The 15,000-nt window shown below is 45.8% G+C and overlaps 1 protein-coding gene across 1 annotated transcript in view; it reads right to left on the bottom strand.

Moving 5' to 3' along the window:
- The window catches only part of LOC115546658 (muscarinic acetylcholine receptor M4-like), a 43,813-nt gene extending 37,322 nt beyond the window's left edge, over positions 1–6,491 (bottom strand). Inside the window, exon 1 of the mRNA XM_030360293.1 lies at positions 5,889–6,491. Coding sequence (XP_030216153.1) covers positions 5,889–5,952 — 64 coding nt within the window. The 5' untranslated portion in view covers positions 5,953–6,491. The remainder of the gene's footprint in view (positions 1–5,888) is intronic.
- Positions 6,492–15,000: the final 8,509 nt, after the last annotated feature.

Here is a 15,000-nt window from a genome sequence, read left to right on the forward strand (position 1 = left end):
CCATTATTTTCCAATAAGGGGACAGGCATTGTGGTTTGGTCCATTTCGCCCCTCTTCTCTCCCCCAACAGTCAGACAAAGTGGTACGTTTCCGTTCAGTTAGCGGCTTCAAACGCGTTTGTGGGATTAAAATATGAAAACCTTAAAAGGCCTGTACAGTCTGACTATCAGAGATTATAGTTATGAATTAGAGTCAAAACCAGTTCCAAGAGACTAGCTTGTTAGCTTTTTCTGCAGGGTTAATTGATTTATAAGTTAAGTGATTTATAAAATACCCCTAACTTATCACAGAGAGACTTAGCCTTCATAAACCATGCTGTGATTGACAAGATATACTCACTGAATATCTGGTGGAGGAAATGTGTCAAAAGTAAACTGATACACATCTCAAAGTCAGAGAATAAACCTTCATCTGTCCTTCAAAGTCTGAAACGTCATAGCCTCATTAAGTTGGACCGTCTCCCTAATTGGATTGCACTGTGATTGGTCCAGAGCTTACAGTGATTAAAACAGAGTCCTCCCATTCAATCAGCTCCAAGGAACAGAGTGAAATGGATCAACTTTAATAACTACGGCACAGAGATATAGTAGCGATTGAGTGATGAGGCATCGTGTTGTGGTGCTGACTGCAGGCTCATTCTGTTGTCCAAACCTGTTTTAAGGAGTACATCATTTATTTCAAACCCACAAGAAATGCTGAAGCAATTAGAATCATGTTAATTTGGCTGTGTGTATGTTTGTGTGTGTGTGTGTGTGTGTGTGTGTGTGTGTGTGTGTGTGTGTGTGTGTGTGTGTGTGTGTGTGTGTGTGTGTGTGTGTGTGTGTCTCTCTCTTTGTGTGTGTGTGATAAAGTGTCTGTTTGTGTGTGTGTGTTTGTGTGTGTGTGTGTTTGTTAACCTGTGTGTGTTTGTGGGATAAAGTGTGAGTGTGTGCTTGCATGGATGCGCGTGTGTACGTGTGCGCGTGTGTGACAGTGAAAAGGGGATGAAGAGGGAAACGAGGTAGAGTGACGCGAGAAGAGAGAGAGTTTATCTCGCCCTCGCCTCACACTGTAAATCTGAGGGCGCACAAAGTCTTTGATCTCGCTCTCTCACTCTCTCTCCCTGACAGACACACAAACTATCTCTCTCCTCCCCTCTCCCTCCCCCCTCTCTCTCTCCCTCTTACTCTCTCCCCCTCTCTCCCCCCCCCCTCTCTCTCTCTCCCCCCCCCTCTCTCTCTCTCCCCCCCCCTCCCTCCCCCCCTGCATGCTGCTGTCTCCCCTTGTTCCCAGCTCTATTGGTGCATTTGTGTTAGCGTTGTGTTGACGGACGTTGTGAGTCTGTCTGTCTGACGTTGTGAGTCGGTCTGGCGTTGTGTGTCTGTCTGTCTGGCGTTGTGTGTCTGTCTGTTTGATGTTGTCAGTCTGTCTGTTTGACGTTGTGAGTTTGTCTGATGTTGTGAGTCGGTCTGGCGTTGTGAGTCTGTCTGTCTGACGTTGTGAGTCTGTTTGACTGACGTTGTGAGTCTGTCAGTCTGACGCTGTGAATCTGTCTGACTGGCGTTGTGTGTCTGTCTGTTTGACGTTGTGAGTTTGTCTGACTGGGGTTGTGAGTCTGCCAGATGGTTAATGTGTCCGCTGTCAGAGGCACGGTGTACTGCTTCTGGTTCAGCCCTGAATACTGAGTGGTTGCAACACAATATGAGACACACAAAATAACTACACAATAAGGTCATCTCTGCCTCGATATCTGTACAATGAATATTCCTATACAGGCTGTCCTGGTGTTGGGTAACAAAGGGTTTATAAATCGTTATATCTATCCTCCATCACGCGCATATCTTTTACATTTACATTTAGGGCGTTTAGCAGACGTGTGGCGGAGTCTGATTGAACTCTGGGGCAGGTGAGGCTGCACACTAGTTGCTCGTTGACCGTCAGTGAGCAACAGGTTAAACAGCCATCACCACACACATTTACATTTAGGGCGTTTATCAGACGCCTTTATCCATAGTGACTTACAATAAGAACATTAGTCTTTAGAAAGAGAAACAACAATATATCTCTGTGGGTACAGTGAGGATGTTCATAGAACCAAGTGCCAAGCACTAACCATCACTAGGTTAACCCATTCCCCGTAGACAACACAGATAGAATACTTTGAACACATGTTACGTCACAAGAGGAGACGTTTGATTGGAAACTTTTCTCTTTATTCTGAGCTTCTTGGAAGTCAAACGAGTGGGCTCAAATCTCTGTTTGAGGAGCTGATCAAATATGGGCATTCTCCATTTCCTTGGATCCCCTGTCCTCATTAAAGGACAATTCTGGTATTTTAAACATTGAGCCCCCTTTCTGGTTTGTCTGGGATGAAATAGAGTTGTTAAAACCGAAATTGTTAATATTGGTCCTGTCTCGACTATTTGGCTATGGGCATTCCCAAAACTGTCCTGAAAACAACCCTAAACCTTTTTTTTCAGAAATGTGAAACTCATCAGGTTGTAGTCTTTTCGCTCGGTTCTAGCCCTACTGTTGATACGGAGAACTGAGTGAAAAGACTACAACACCCCCCTTTCCGTTTCCGGTTCTGGTCCGGTTTCCATTTCATTCAGAATATGCAGATTTACAAAATGCCAAATAAATACGACATAAACTGTTTTTCGCTGCGATACTTGATGAGGAACATCAACTAACACCACTAACCACTCGTAGAGTTTCACATTTCTGAAAACGAAGGTGTAGGGTTGTTTTAAGGACAGTTTTGTGAATGCCCATAGCCAGCCATTCTAAAGCAGGCAGGGGCGATTCGAAATTAGCCAAATACTCGAGACAGGACCAATATTAACAATTTCGGTTTTAACAACTCTATTTCATCCTAGACAAACCAGAAAGGGGGCTCAATGTTCAAAATACCGGAATTGTCATTTAAATATATATATCACAATACATACATACTTCTTTCCAGCCTCAACCTTCTCAGATGATGATCTGTTCTGTTATTTCTCATGTATGCTATAGCTGCCCCTCTCCTAAAATAGTTTTTCTATCCTGCTCTCTCTCTCTCTCTCTGTTTTACTAACACACACATTATCAATTATCCATTATGATTAGATTGTCTATTTATATTCGGTTACAAGGAAATTAAAAATCAATGTGTGTTCGTGATTCGCGGTCTGTCGCTTTGAGACTCTTAAACAAGGTTTACTAGTTAAGTAGCTAAGTACTTAGCGCCTTGGAGCAAGTCCGGAGTAAAGTTAATTTAGCGACACTATCACAGACTGGAGGAGAGGTAGGTATAAACAGGTGTTGGCGGCTTCGTCTAGTTCTGTAGTTTTGAGGTTCTTTGGGTGAGAACCTCCTCCAACTCATTCTGTCATCATCTCAGCTCTCAAGGTGTTTAAGAAACAAATCTGTGTATAGAGGTTGGGAAGGTGGTGTGTGTGAATGATAAGAAAAGATGTATCCCTCTTTCCCGTCATCATTCCATCACAGAAAGTTAGTCATGTTTGCGATTTTTCACATTATTCAGTTTCCGACTTCAGTTGGTGTTCTCCGATGAAGTAGGTGGTTGTCGCGGTCATTAGCTGAGGTAGCGATGTAAACATATTCAACAAGGTCCTCAGGGTGTGGGGGGGGGGAGTAGAGGGGGTGTAGTGGGGGGGACCTCTTATCACGTAACACACATTGGAAATATAAGCCGTTTATCGGAGACCTTTCCAATTTGGAGTTCATGGAGTTCGCTTATTTTGTTCAGACGATGAAGCGCTTGTACAAATAAAGGGCGTTACAAAACCGTTTGCTATTTTATTCTGAAGTCATTGATGTTGATGTGAAGACGTTATGAGATTTGCGTCTGAAGTTGAGCTCCGAACTCTGAACAGAGGAAAACTCTATGATGTTGTTTCAATAAAAGGAAAGATGTCTCTCTCTCTTCCGCTCTCTCTCTCTCTCTCTCTCTCTCTCTCTCTCTCTCTCTCTCTCTCTCTCTCTCTCTCTCTCTCTCTCTCTCTCTCTCTCTCTCTCTCTCTCTCTCTCTGACTGACTGACAGCCAATCACCTCTGACAGCTGTCAATCATCCCCTGTGAACAGTAGCCTGGGGGCGGGGCATAGAAGCCTTCCAGCACCCCTGTCACTCAGAGGCGCATGGACGTGTGACGGCCTGTCAGGGAGAGACGAAGGTCTCTGTTTATTTACTGAGTCTCTCTCTCTCTCTCTCTCTCTCTCTCTCTCTCTCTCTCTCTCTCTCTCTCTCTCTCTCTCTCTCTCTCTCTCTCTCTCTCTCTCTCTCTCTCTCTCTCTCTCTCTCTCTCTCTCTCTCTCTCTGACTCAGTTTGATTTCTTTCACCAAAGTCAGCATTCCCAAGCTTAAAACTTAATATATTAATGCCATACACAGAGGGAAAAATATGTGGCCGTTTGGACCTTAGGGACGGAGACAACTCGAAAGGCAACGTCCTTAGTACAGACTGAGTCGCTCCTATACAAGCATAGGCTCCTATATACGTTAATCTCAGCAACTATAGGCTATGGCTTCATTCAGGCTTTGTCGTCCTCTTGTGGCCATCTGAGGCACTGACGGTAGATTAACGCTAATGGTCTATTTTGGGAAATCAGAGACCAGCGACAGCAGCCGATTCGATTCATGCATCATGGAAGTTTTCCTTTTCCTCGCATCATTTAAATTGAGGAAAAGTTAGTTATGAGTTCGAGATAATTCCCAGGGAACTGAGTACAGTAGAAGTTAGTGTGTGTGTGCGCACACACATAAACACACATAGGCATAAGTACACACACGTACACACAGGCGTACCAACACACGCACGCAGGCACGCAACACACAAGCAGAATTACACAAACATGTACAAACACGTAAATGTTCATTCACATGCACACTCACAAGCACAGAGAACGCAAGCAACACACAACACACAAGCACAAGTACACAAACATGTACACGCACGTAAATGTACGTGCACACGCAGACACTCACACACAAGCACAAAGCACGCAAGCACACACTGGAATACGTGTACACACACATACACGCACACACGCGCGCAAGCACGCAAGCACACACACACACACACACACACACACACACACACACACACACACACACACACACACACACACACACACACACACACACACACTGACACACACACACACACACACACACACACACACACACACACACACACACACACACACACACACACACACACACACACACACACACACACAACACACAGTAAAGCTTGGGTATAAACACCGATGCAAATGGGGTATTTTTAGGGAGGAGGAGAAACTAGTGGGTAAAAATAGATCAGAGGAGAAACGGGGAACGGAGAATGAGGAGAGAACACACAACCTACTGAATTTACTGATCCTAAAGACAGCAGATTGCTGCGCACGGTCTGTGAACCAAGACTTCTGATTCACACTGACCCCGTTTGACCGAACTGATCTGAGACCAGATTCACTTTCTGTTTGAATCTAGAGAAGAGAGATGCTCTCTTAGTTAACGTGTATTTAAGCGTGTCCGTGGTCGTTTAGGTTACCGGCTGTCACTCGACGTCTCGCGTCCCTCTCTAAGCGAGAAAACCCTCCCAAATCCCCCTCGTGCGTCCTACTGAACCTGGCTTTAGACCCGGGTTAACACCGCTACCCTCAATGAAACATCGTTTTGCGAATTGACCGTCTCCACTCCCATACACTCCATCACTCACACAATTATCAACGGATTGTTTTGCGGTTTGAAGGTCTCCACTCATTCACTCATTCCCTCAATCACTTATCAGCAAAACATTGTTTTGTGGTTTGAATTTCATTCACTTCTCAACAGAACATTGTTTGCTGCTCCATTCCCTAATTCATTCACTCACTCACTCATCAACAGTGAACTTACCGTTGTCATTCCACGGGGGCCAGAGTCCCGAAGGCTGGCCGGTGGCTCCGTTAATACCGTCCATGGTGCATGTCCAATTGAGACCCGTCCAATTAAGACTCTCCAATTAAGACACGTCCTTGCGCGTTCTCCTTCAACGGTCGTTTGTTCTCACTTTACTGTGTGGACTCGGAGTTCCGCTCGCGCTTCGCGCCTCCCTCCTACACACACACACTCACACACACTTACACACACGCACACACACGCAAGTGCACCCTCCCACCACGCTCCCTTTATTGACTCTTAATTGCCTCAATTGCTTGACGGTCAACTTCCGCGCAAGTTGTTCTCCAATGTCTAATTACTTTTTCGGCGGAATCGCAGATACACGAAAACGTAAAAAAAACGACAATAACGTGATCCTCAAATCCAATTAAGTCAAACCGGTCGGGTTCTCGCCAGAGAGCGCGTGTCAAAGGAATCCAAACCAGTTCCGGATCCCAATGTTCGAGAGACACTCGCAGCTCGTGCGCCTCACGTCAGAGCGGTCTCCTGCTGCACGGCCAAGTGAAGGGGACACGCGCATCGAGAACAGCGCGGGAAACTGAGAGAGGGAGGGAGATAGAGAGAGGAAGAGAGAGAAGGAGGGGGAGAGAGAGAGAGAGAGAGAGAGAGAGAGAGAGAGAGAGAGAGAGAGAGAGAGAGAGAGAGAGAGAGAGAGAGAGAGAGAGAGAGAGAGAGAGAGAGAGAGAGAGGAGAGAGAGAGAGAGAGAGAGAGAGAGAGAGAGAGAGAGAGAGAGAGAGAGAGAGAGAGGGGAGAGAGAGAGAGAGGAGAGGAGAGAGAGAGAGAGAGAGAGAGAGAGAGAGAGAGAGAGAGAGAGAGAGAGAGAGAGAGAGAGAGAGGAGAGAGAGAGAGGAGAGAGAGAGAGAGAGAGAGAGAGAGAGAGAGAGAGAGAGAGAGAGAGAGAGAGAGAGAGAGAGAGCATGACGAGTGCATTCGACCAATCAGCGGCTGCCCTTCTCGCGTCAGATTCACCGCGCGACTTCTCCTCACCTAGGTCCCGGTGGGGGGTGGGGGGGGGGGCGCCCTGACGACAACGAACGTTCTGCGTCTTGTGACAGAAGTCAGTATGATGTCAATCCCCGGAGAGGTGGAGGAAAAAACTACTTCCAATCAGAGCGATCCGTGCATCTATGATAAGATGATACATCGGTGCGATAGTTATAACAAGTAATATTAGGATCATAAACACGTGCTGTTATGATAATACACCATTTATCATGGTCTTGCGGGGCCAAGCCGCTTCTGAGGTACAGGAGCCAATCAGATCACAGCGTTGAGTTCTGATTCCGCCCAAATGTCTGTCCTGTCACTCAAGTCGGACTCTTTGAAGTTTGCGTTGATTTAAATAAAGTCAAAAATCACATCTCTCTCTCTCTCCCCTTTCTCCCACCTCCTTCCTCTCTAGGCGAGCCTCCTCCTCCCTCTCCCCCTCCTCTCCCCCCCTCTCTCCCCCTCCTCTCTCTCTAAGGAGAGCCTCCTCCTCCCTCTCCCCCCCCCTCTCTCCCCTCCTCTCCCTCCTCCCTCTCTGAATTGAGCCTCCTCCTCCCTCTCCCCCTCCTCTCTCCCCTCCTCACCCTCTCTCTCTAAGCAGAGCCTGCCCCTCCCCCCTCCCTTCACCCCCCTCTCCCCCCCTCCCCCTCAGTGCTGAGTCGTAGTCGCTGCAGGCGGAGCTAATCTCTGAGACGCCACTTCCTGAAACACTCGGAATCTGAGTAAGCTAATATTCTGGCCCTGTGTGTGTGTGTGTGTGTGTGTGTGTGTGTGTGTGTGTGTGTGTGTGTGTGTGTGTGTGTGTGTGTGTGTGTGTGAGAGACTTTTTGTTTCTGTGTGTCTAATTGTGTGTGTCTGTGTGTAACTAGTGTCTATATGTGTGTGTGAGTGTGTTTGTGTATGTGCATTTTTGTTAGTGTGTGTCTAATTGTGTGTGTGTGTGTAACTAGTGTCTGTATGTGTCTAACTTTGTCTGTGTGTGTGTGTGTGTGTGTGCTTGTCGTGTGTCTAACTTTGTCTGTGCGTGTGTGTGTGTGTGTGTGTGTGTGTGTGTGTGTGTGTGTGTGCGTGCGTGCGTGGGTGCGTGCGTGCGTGTGTGTGTGTGTGTATGTGTGTGTGTGTGTGTGTGTGTGCGTGAGTGCATGTGTGTGTGTGTGTGTGTGTGTTAGCAGGGAAGGCTGCCTCCAGTGGTACAGTGCTCTGGTCAGATACTTTGAGACGTCTGAGTTTAATTAAGCTCTGATCCGTCGCCGCTGGTTCAGTATCAAATGATGAGAGAAGTCCCAGCTCTTTATTCATCAAACTAATCTAAGTCGTTATCAAACCACTTCTCAATCTTCACCAATCCTAATTCTTCATCATCTTAATTTTTATTATCATATTTTACCCTTACTGTACCCACAGATATATTGTGGTTTCTCTTTCTCCTGACATCATCCGCACACATTTACTGCAGGGCATTTAGCAGACGCTTTGATCCTGAGGGACTATAAGCGGCATATGTGTGTAAGAGGGGTGTGGGGGTGGGGGGGGAGTGGGGGGGCTATTTAGAGTCCATGTGATGTCTGAATTCTGAAATCTGAACCAGTGAGTGTTGAGTATCTTGTTCAGAGTCCAGGTGACCTCTGAACTCTGGACCAGTGAGTGTTGAGTCTCTTGTTCAGGGTCCAGGTGACCTCTGACCTCTGGACCAGTGAGTGTTGAGTCTCTTGTTCAGAGTCCAGGTGAACTTTGAACTCTGAACCAGTGAGTCTTGAGTCTCTTGTTCAGAGTCCAGGTGACCTCTGACCTCTGGACCAGTGAGTCTTGAGTCTCTTGTTCAGAGTCCAGGTGACCTCTGACCTCTGGACCAGTGAGTGTTTAGTCTCTTGTTCAGAGTCCAGGTGACCTCTGAACTCTGAACTCTGAACCAGTGAGTCTTGAGTCTCTTGTTCAGAGTCCAGGTGACCTCTGAACTCTGGACCAGTGAGTCTTGAGTCTCTTGTTCAGAGTCCAGGTGAACTCTGAACTCTGAACCAGTGAGTCTTGAGTCTCTTGTTTAGAGTCCAGGTGAACTCTGAACTCTGAACTCTGAACTCTGGACCAGTGAGTCTTGAGTCTCTTGTTCAGAGTCCAGGTGACCTCTGAACTCTTAACTCTGGACCAGTGAGTCTTGAGTCTCTTGTTCAGAGTCCAAGTGAACTCTGAACTCTGAACCAGTGAGTCTTGAGTCTCTTGTTCAGAGTCCAGCTGACCTCTGATCTCTGAACCAGTGAGTCTTGAGTCTCTTGTTCAGAGTCCAGGTGAACTCTGAACTCTGAACCAGTGAGTCTTGAGTCTCTTGTTCAGAGTCCAGGTGAACTCTGAACTCTGAACTCTGAACTCTGGACCAGTGAGTCTTGAGTCTCTTGTTCAGAGTCCAGGTGACCTCTGAACTCTTAACTCTGGACCAGTGACTCTTGAGTCTCTTGTTCAGAGTCCAAGTGAACTCTGAACTCTGAACCAGTGAGTCTTGAGTCTCTTGTTCAGAGTCCAGCTGACCTCTGATCTCTGAACCAGTGAGTCTTGAGTCTCTTGTTCAGAGTCCAGCTGACCTCTGATCTCTGAACCAGTGAGTCTTGAGTCTCTTGTTCAGAGTCCAGGTGACCTCTGACCTCTGGACCAGTGAGTGTTGAGTCTCTTGCGGAAGCTAGTGAGCGACTCTGCGGACCTGATAATACACATAATATTATTATGTAACCCATGCATATGTTGTCTCATTATTCATTGCAATGAGAGAAGTGTGTGTGTGTGTGTGCGTGTGTGTGCATATACGCGCACGTATGGGTGTGTTGTGTGCGTATGTGTGCGCGCATGCGTGTGTGTGTGTGTGTGTGTGTGTGTGTGTGTGTGCGTGCATGCATATGTGTGTGTGCGCGTGCACATGTGTGTGTGCGCGTGCACATGTGTGTGTGTGTGTGTGTGTGTGTGTGTGTGTGTGTGTGTGTGTGTGTGTGTGTGTGTGTGTGTGTGTGTGTGTGTGTGTGTGTGCACGCGAGTGTGTGCCCCAGCATCACCCTCCCATTAGTGTAACTGCTGTCCTCATCCAGTAAATCACGGACTGGGTTTACTCGCGATACCAAACCTAAAGCAGGTTTACTGCTCAGGGAAGCAGAACTTCAGGGACACTGAGCGGAGTGGTGGTCTGCAGAGAGTCTGCTGAGAGTCCTGTAATGGAGGAGATTACATTACAGCCATACCCGCCCTGGAGACATCATCCTGTCATCCCTCTCCTTATCTCCAGGCCCCGTGCTGTACGTCTGTCTTTGTGTCAGCACGTCTGTATGATTAATCAGGAACCGTCTGTAATATCACGTCCGTCTGTTGAATCAGGAATCGGTTCCTCAAAAGCACTCTGGTGCTGGACTTTGACTTCTTGGCTCGTACAGGTTAAAGGTTTTCCATGGAGTAGGTAGCTCAGGAGGTAGAGCGGGTTGGCTGGGAACCTGAAGGTCGCTGGTTCGATCGCCGGGTCCTCGTATCGGAGTGCTGACTGGGGTGGGAATGTGTGTATGAATGGTTGTGAGTCGCTTTGGATAAAAGTGTAGCAAGTAGAGCGTGCAGTCGACTTTTTTGAAACCCTCGCAGTCAAGGGTTACCTGTTTGTTGACTAATATAGAGATAAATGATGGGCTTCACGAATAAATAATCGCCTTTTCTGAGATAATCACCCAGAATCGTGAGGCAGTCTCATCACTCTTGTGAGTGTGTTCGCAGCATAAGCTCATGTTGTTTCTGTTTATGTCCTACATGAATCGAATCAAATCGAACTCCCAAATCAAATCATCCTCCTAACAGTCCACTTACCCACCCCCCCCCCCCCCTCCATTGTGGGTCCATTAATCATTTACTATCCCTCCCTCTCTCCCTCCCTCCCTGATGATTGGAGGCAGGCCTGTCTGGCCGTCCTCATGCTATAACAACATACCATTAGATTCAATAGGATTAGAGCTGTCTCTGAGAGGGAACAGGGAGATAGGAGCTAGGAGACAGGACAGAGGACACAGCCAGCTAGGAGCTAGGACCGAGGCCACAGCCTGCTAGGCAGTGTCCTCTCAACATGACTTTATATATAGTGAGCTTGTATCTATGTTGATGAAGAGATTGAATATCGAATATGCAGACACCAACGTACGGTTAACCTTTGAAGACTGTTTAGGTGTCTACGATAGAATCATACATTTAGAATCCTCGGGGCATTAAACTGCGGCGCCGAGACTTTTGAATTAAAATCCGGTTTTCAAAGAAGCAAAGGAACAGCTGGGATTAATCAAAGAAAACCTTTTACCCACCGATCAGAAAGTGTGGACCATGGTCAGGCAACCACAGCTTCAGTAAGAGACTCAACACTCACTGGTTCAGAGGTTAGAGGTCACCTGGACTCTGGACAAGAGACTCAAGACTCACTGGTTCAGAGTTCAGCTGGACTCTGAACAAGAGACTCAAGACTGACTGGTTCAGAGAGTGTGTGTGGATGTGTGTCTCTCTAGTGTGTGTGTGTGTGTGCGTGTGTCTCTCTCCCTCTACTGTGTGTGCGTGTGTGTGTGTGTGTGTCTCTCTCTCTACTGTGTGTGTGTGTGTGTTTGTGTGTGTCTCTCTCTCTACTGTGTGTGTGTGTGTGTGTGTGTGTGTGTGTGTGTGTGTTTGTCTCTCTGTTGTATGTGTGTCTCTGTGTGTGTGTGTGTGTGTCTCTGTGTGTTGGTGTGTTGTGAGTAGGAGAGGTAGTGAGTTTGTCCGCTCGCTGGCGGTCTTACATAACAACGATGTGCACTTCCTGCCTACCTTTGACCGCGAGCGCACACTTCAAACACGCACACGCGAGCAAACGCACCCAAACACACCCACGCCAAACATGCACGCACACACGCAAGCATGGATACACACACACACACACACACACACACACACACACACACACACACACACACACACACACACAAGAGAGAGAGCCACACACACAGAGACACACACACTTCAGTGTAGTGGGTTGTGTAACAAGATAATGGTAGAGCCAAAATCAGCCCACTTCAGTGTGTGTGTTTGTGTATATGTGAGGTTGTGTGTGTGTGTGTGTGTGTGTGTGTGTGTGTGTGTGTGTGTGTGTGTGTGTGTGTGTGTGTGTGTGTGTGTGTGTGTGTGTGTGTGAGAGAGTTTGTAAGTGGCTTGTGGCTGAGGCAGCATGTGTTTTCATCAGAGGCGAGGATGACCTTTGACCTTCTTCCTCGCTGTGTTCAGCAGCCTGCAGTATTCCACCCTAAAGATGTCTGCCAGCGGCAATTTAGCTGATCCCCTATAGATTTACGCACTTCACGGCACTGGTGTGTTTGTGTGTGTGTGTGTGACTGTGTGTCTTGCACACTTATTGTATGTTGTACGTCCTGGCACTTAATGTACACACTCAGTGGCGTCACTAGGCTGTTTCATTCGGGGCTAAAGCCCCGGATATTATTTAATTAGCCCTGAATCTTATAATATCTATATGTTATTTTTTTCGCTTGCTTGCTTTACACTAGAAACAAACATGGGGATTCCAGGGGCATCTCAAAGTAGCCTAGTCCTTCTAGATAGTCCTTCTGACAAGAGTAAACGATTTAAAAACATAACCACGATTTTAAAGACTGTTTACCACCTCAAGTGAATTAAGCTATCCTATCTCCTGTCATATATATATATATATATATATATATATATATATATATATATATATATATATATATATATGCACAGTATATGTGTGTAGGGTCTGCCTCACTTGTATTCATTTTTCTCTGAAATAACTTGAATGGAACTTTTGATTTCTGGGGATAAGCAGCAAAGCAGTCAGGAAGCTATTTGAAGCTAAAATAAACTGGGTATTTTGTTATGCTAATTTCCCTCTCCCCCTTTTTTTTTTTGTATGTCCTGGCACTTAATGTACATACTTATTGTGTGTTTTTCGTCCTGGCACTTAATGTACACACTTATTGCGTTTTGTACGTCCTGGCATTTAAAAACAGTACTTAGCATGGAGTGCTAAGTACTTACACTATCTTTGTTGTATAAAGGGAATGAGTTAACCTAGTGATGGTTAGTGCTTGGCCCTTGGTTCTATCAACATCCTAGATGGACTTATTGTAAGTCACTCTGGATGAAAGCGTCTGCTAAGTGTAAATGTCAGAGCGAAGGAATATCTTCATATCCATAGCAACATTAAAACAGAGAATTATGTAGAGATTTACATAACGTGGGCATCATGTTCTTATAAACAGTGGACATGCAGCCCGATCCGGTCAGGAGGGAGGGAGGGGGAGGAGGAAGGGAGGGAGGCCTGAATCACCACCGCTGGGATTCTGATGAACACCGAAGCCGACCGCGATCCCGCCGACCTCTGCTGTTGACGCCTCAAACCGAACACTCACAACAGCAAAAAAAACAGCCGATGTATCACATAATTTATCCGTTAATATATCCCATAATATATCTGTTATATATATCTGTTAATACATCTGTTTATTTATCCCATAATATATCTGTTTATTTATCCCATAATATATCTGTTAATATATCTGTTTATATGATTGGTTAATATATCTGTTAATGTATCTGTTATTGTATCCCATACTATAACTGTTAATATATTTGTTAATATATCCATTAATATATCTGTTAATATAACCCATAATAGATCTGTTAATATATCCGTTAATATATCTGTTAATAGATCCCATAATATATGTTAATCTATCCCATAATATATCTGTTAATATATCCCATAATATATCTGTTAATATATCTATATCTGTCAATATATCCCATAATATATCTGTTAATATATCCCATAATAGATCTGTTAATATATCTGTTAATAGATCCCATAATATATCTGTTAATAGATCCCATAATATATCTGTTAATCTATCCCATAATATATCTGTTAATATATCCCATTATATATCTGTTAATATATCTATATCTGTTAATATATCCCATAATATATCTGGTAATATATCCCATAATATATCTGTTAATATATATGTTAATATATCCCATAATAGATCTGTTAATATATCTGTTAATATATCCCATAATATATCTGTTACTATATCCCATAATATATCTGTTAATATATCTGAACCAACCTCACCACAGCTGGTGGGAGAGTGGAGGTAACGTTCCAATGTGTCCTTAGGAATCTTCTAGTCATGACGGATCTGTTGTCTTCCAGGTAAAGTACATTTAAATCCACATTCAGGGTGTTTAGCAGACGCTTTTACCCAAAGTGACTTACAGTATGTCCGTAAGTCAGAAGAAAGAGAGACAACAATATGTCTCTGTCAGTACAGTAAGGATGTTCATAAAACCACTTACCATCACTAGGTTAACCCTGTATTACACCATGAATAGCTAGGGTAAGGGTTAGGGTTAACCCTAGTGTGAGTGCACCCCTAGGGTGCACTCACACTAGGCCATCTGGCCGTGGCCGTTTTCACACCTAACCGTGCTCAAATCTGCCAGTGTGAGTGTGGCCAGTCTGGCCAGGCCAGGCCAACTTGGCCACTTGGGAGAGGTGTGCTGCTACGGTACGGTCCGCCGCGGTACAGATGCTAATGAGCCGACACGCGCACACGCACGGCTACGCAACCTGAGCTGGATGACGTATAGTCCTTGCGACGACCACGGACATAATAAAGGCGATAAGCCTTCTTTCCCATTAAACGGTAAACATGGCGTCAAGCGGTTCAACTGTTGGTTCACGTTGGTCCCATAGAGAAAAACTCTGAATGGCGGCAGACTTTATTATGGTCCATGCAGCGGACGCTTGGTGATGACGTGTTACGACGTAATGACGTATGTACAAGAGCCTACCCTGGCCAGGCCACAGTTGCGACGGCCAACGGCCACGGCCAGATGGCCTAGTGTGAGTGCAGGCCAGACAACCATGGGGCCAGTTGAGCATGGTTAGGTGTGAAAACGGCCAACGGCCACGGCCAGATGGCCTAGTGTGAGTGCACCCTAAGATGCAACACTATGCTGCTATGCTGTTTCTAAGTGCAAAACTGAAAACATACAATAAGTTTGAAT

Source organism: Gadus morhua, chromosome 7 (assembly GCF_902167405.1).
Source record: "Gadus morhua chromosome 7, gadMor3.0, whole genome shotgun sequence".
In the NCBI taxonomy this organism is placed as follows: Eukaryota; Metazoa; Chordata; class Actinopteri; order Gadiformes; family Gadidae; genus Gadus; species Gadus morhua.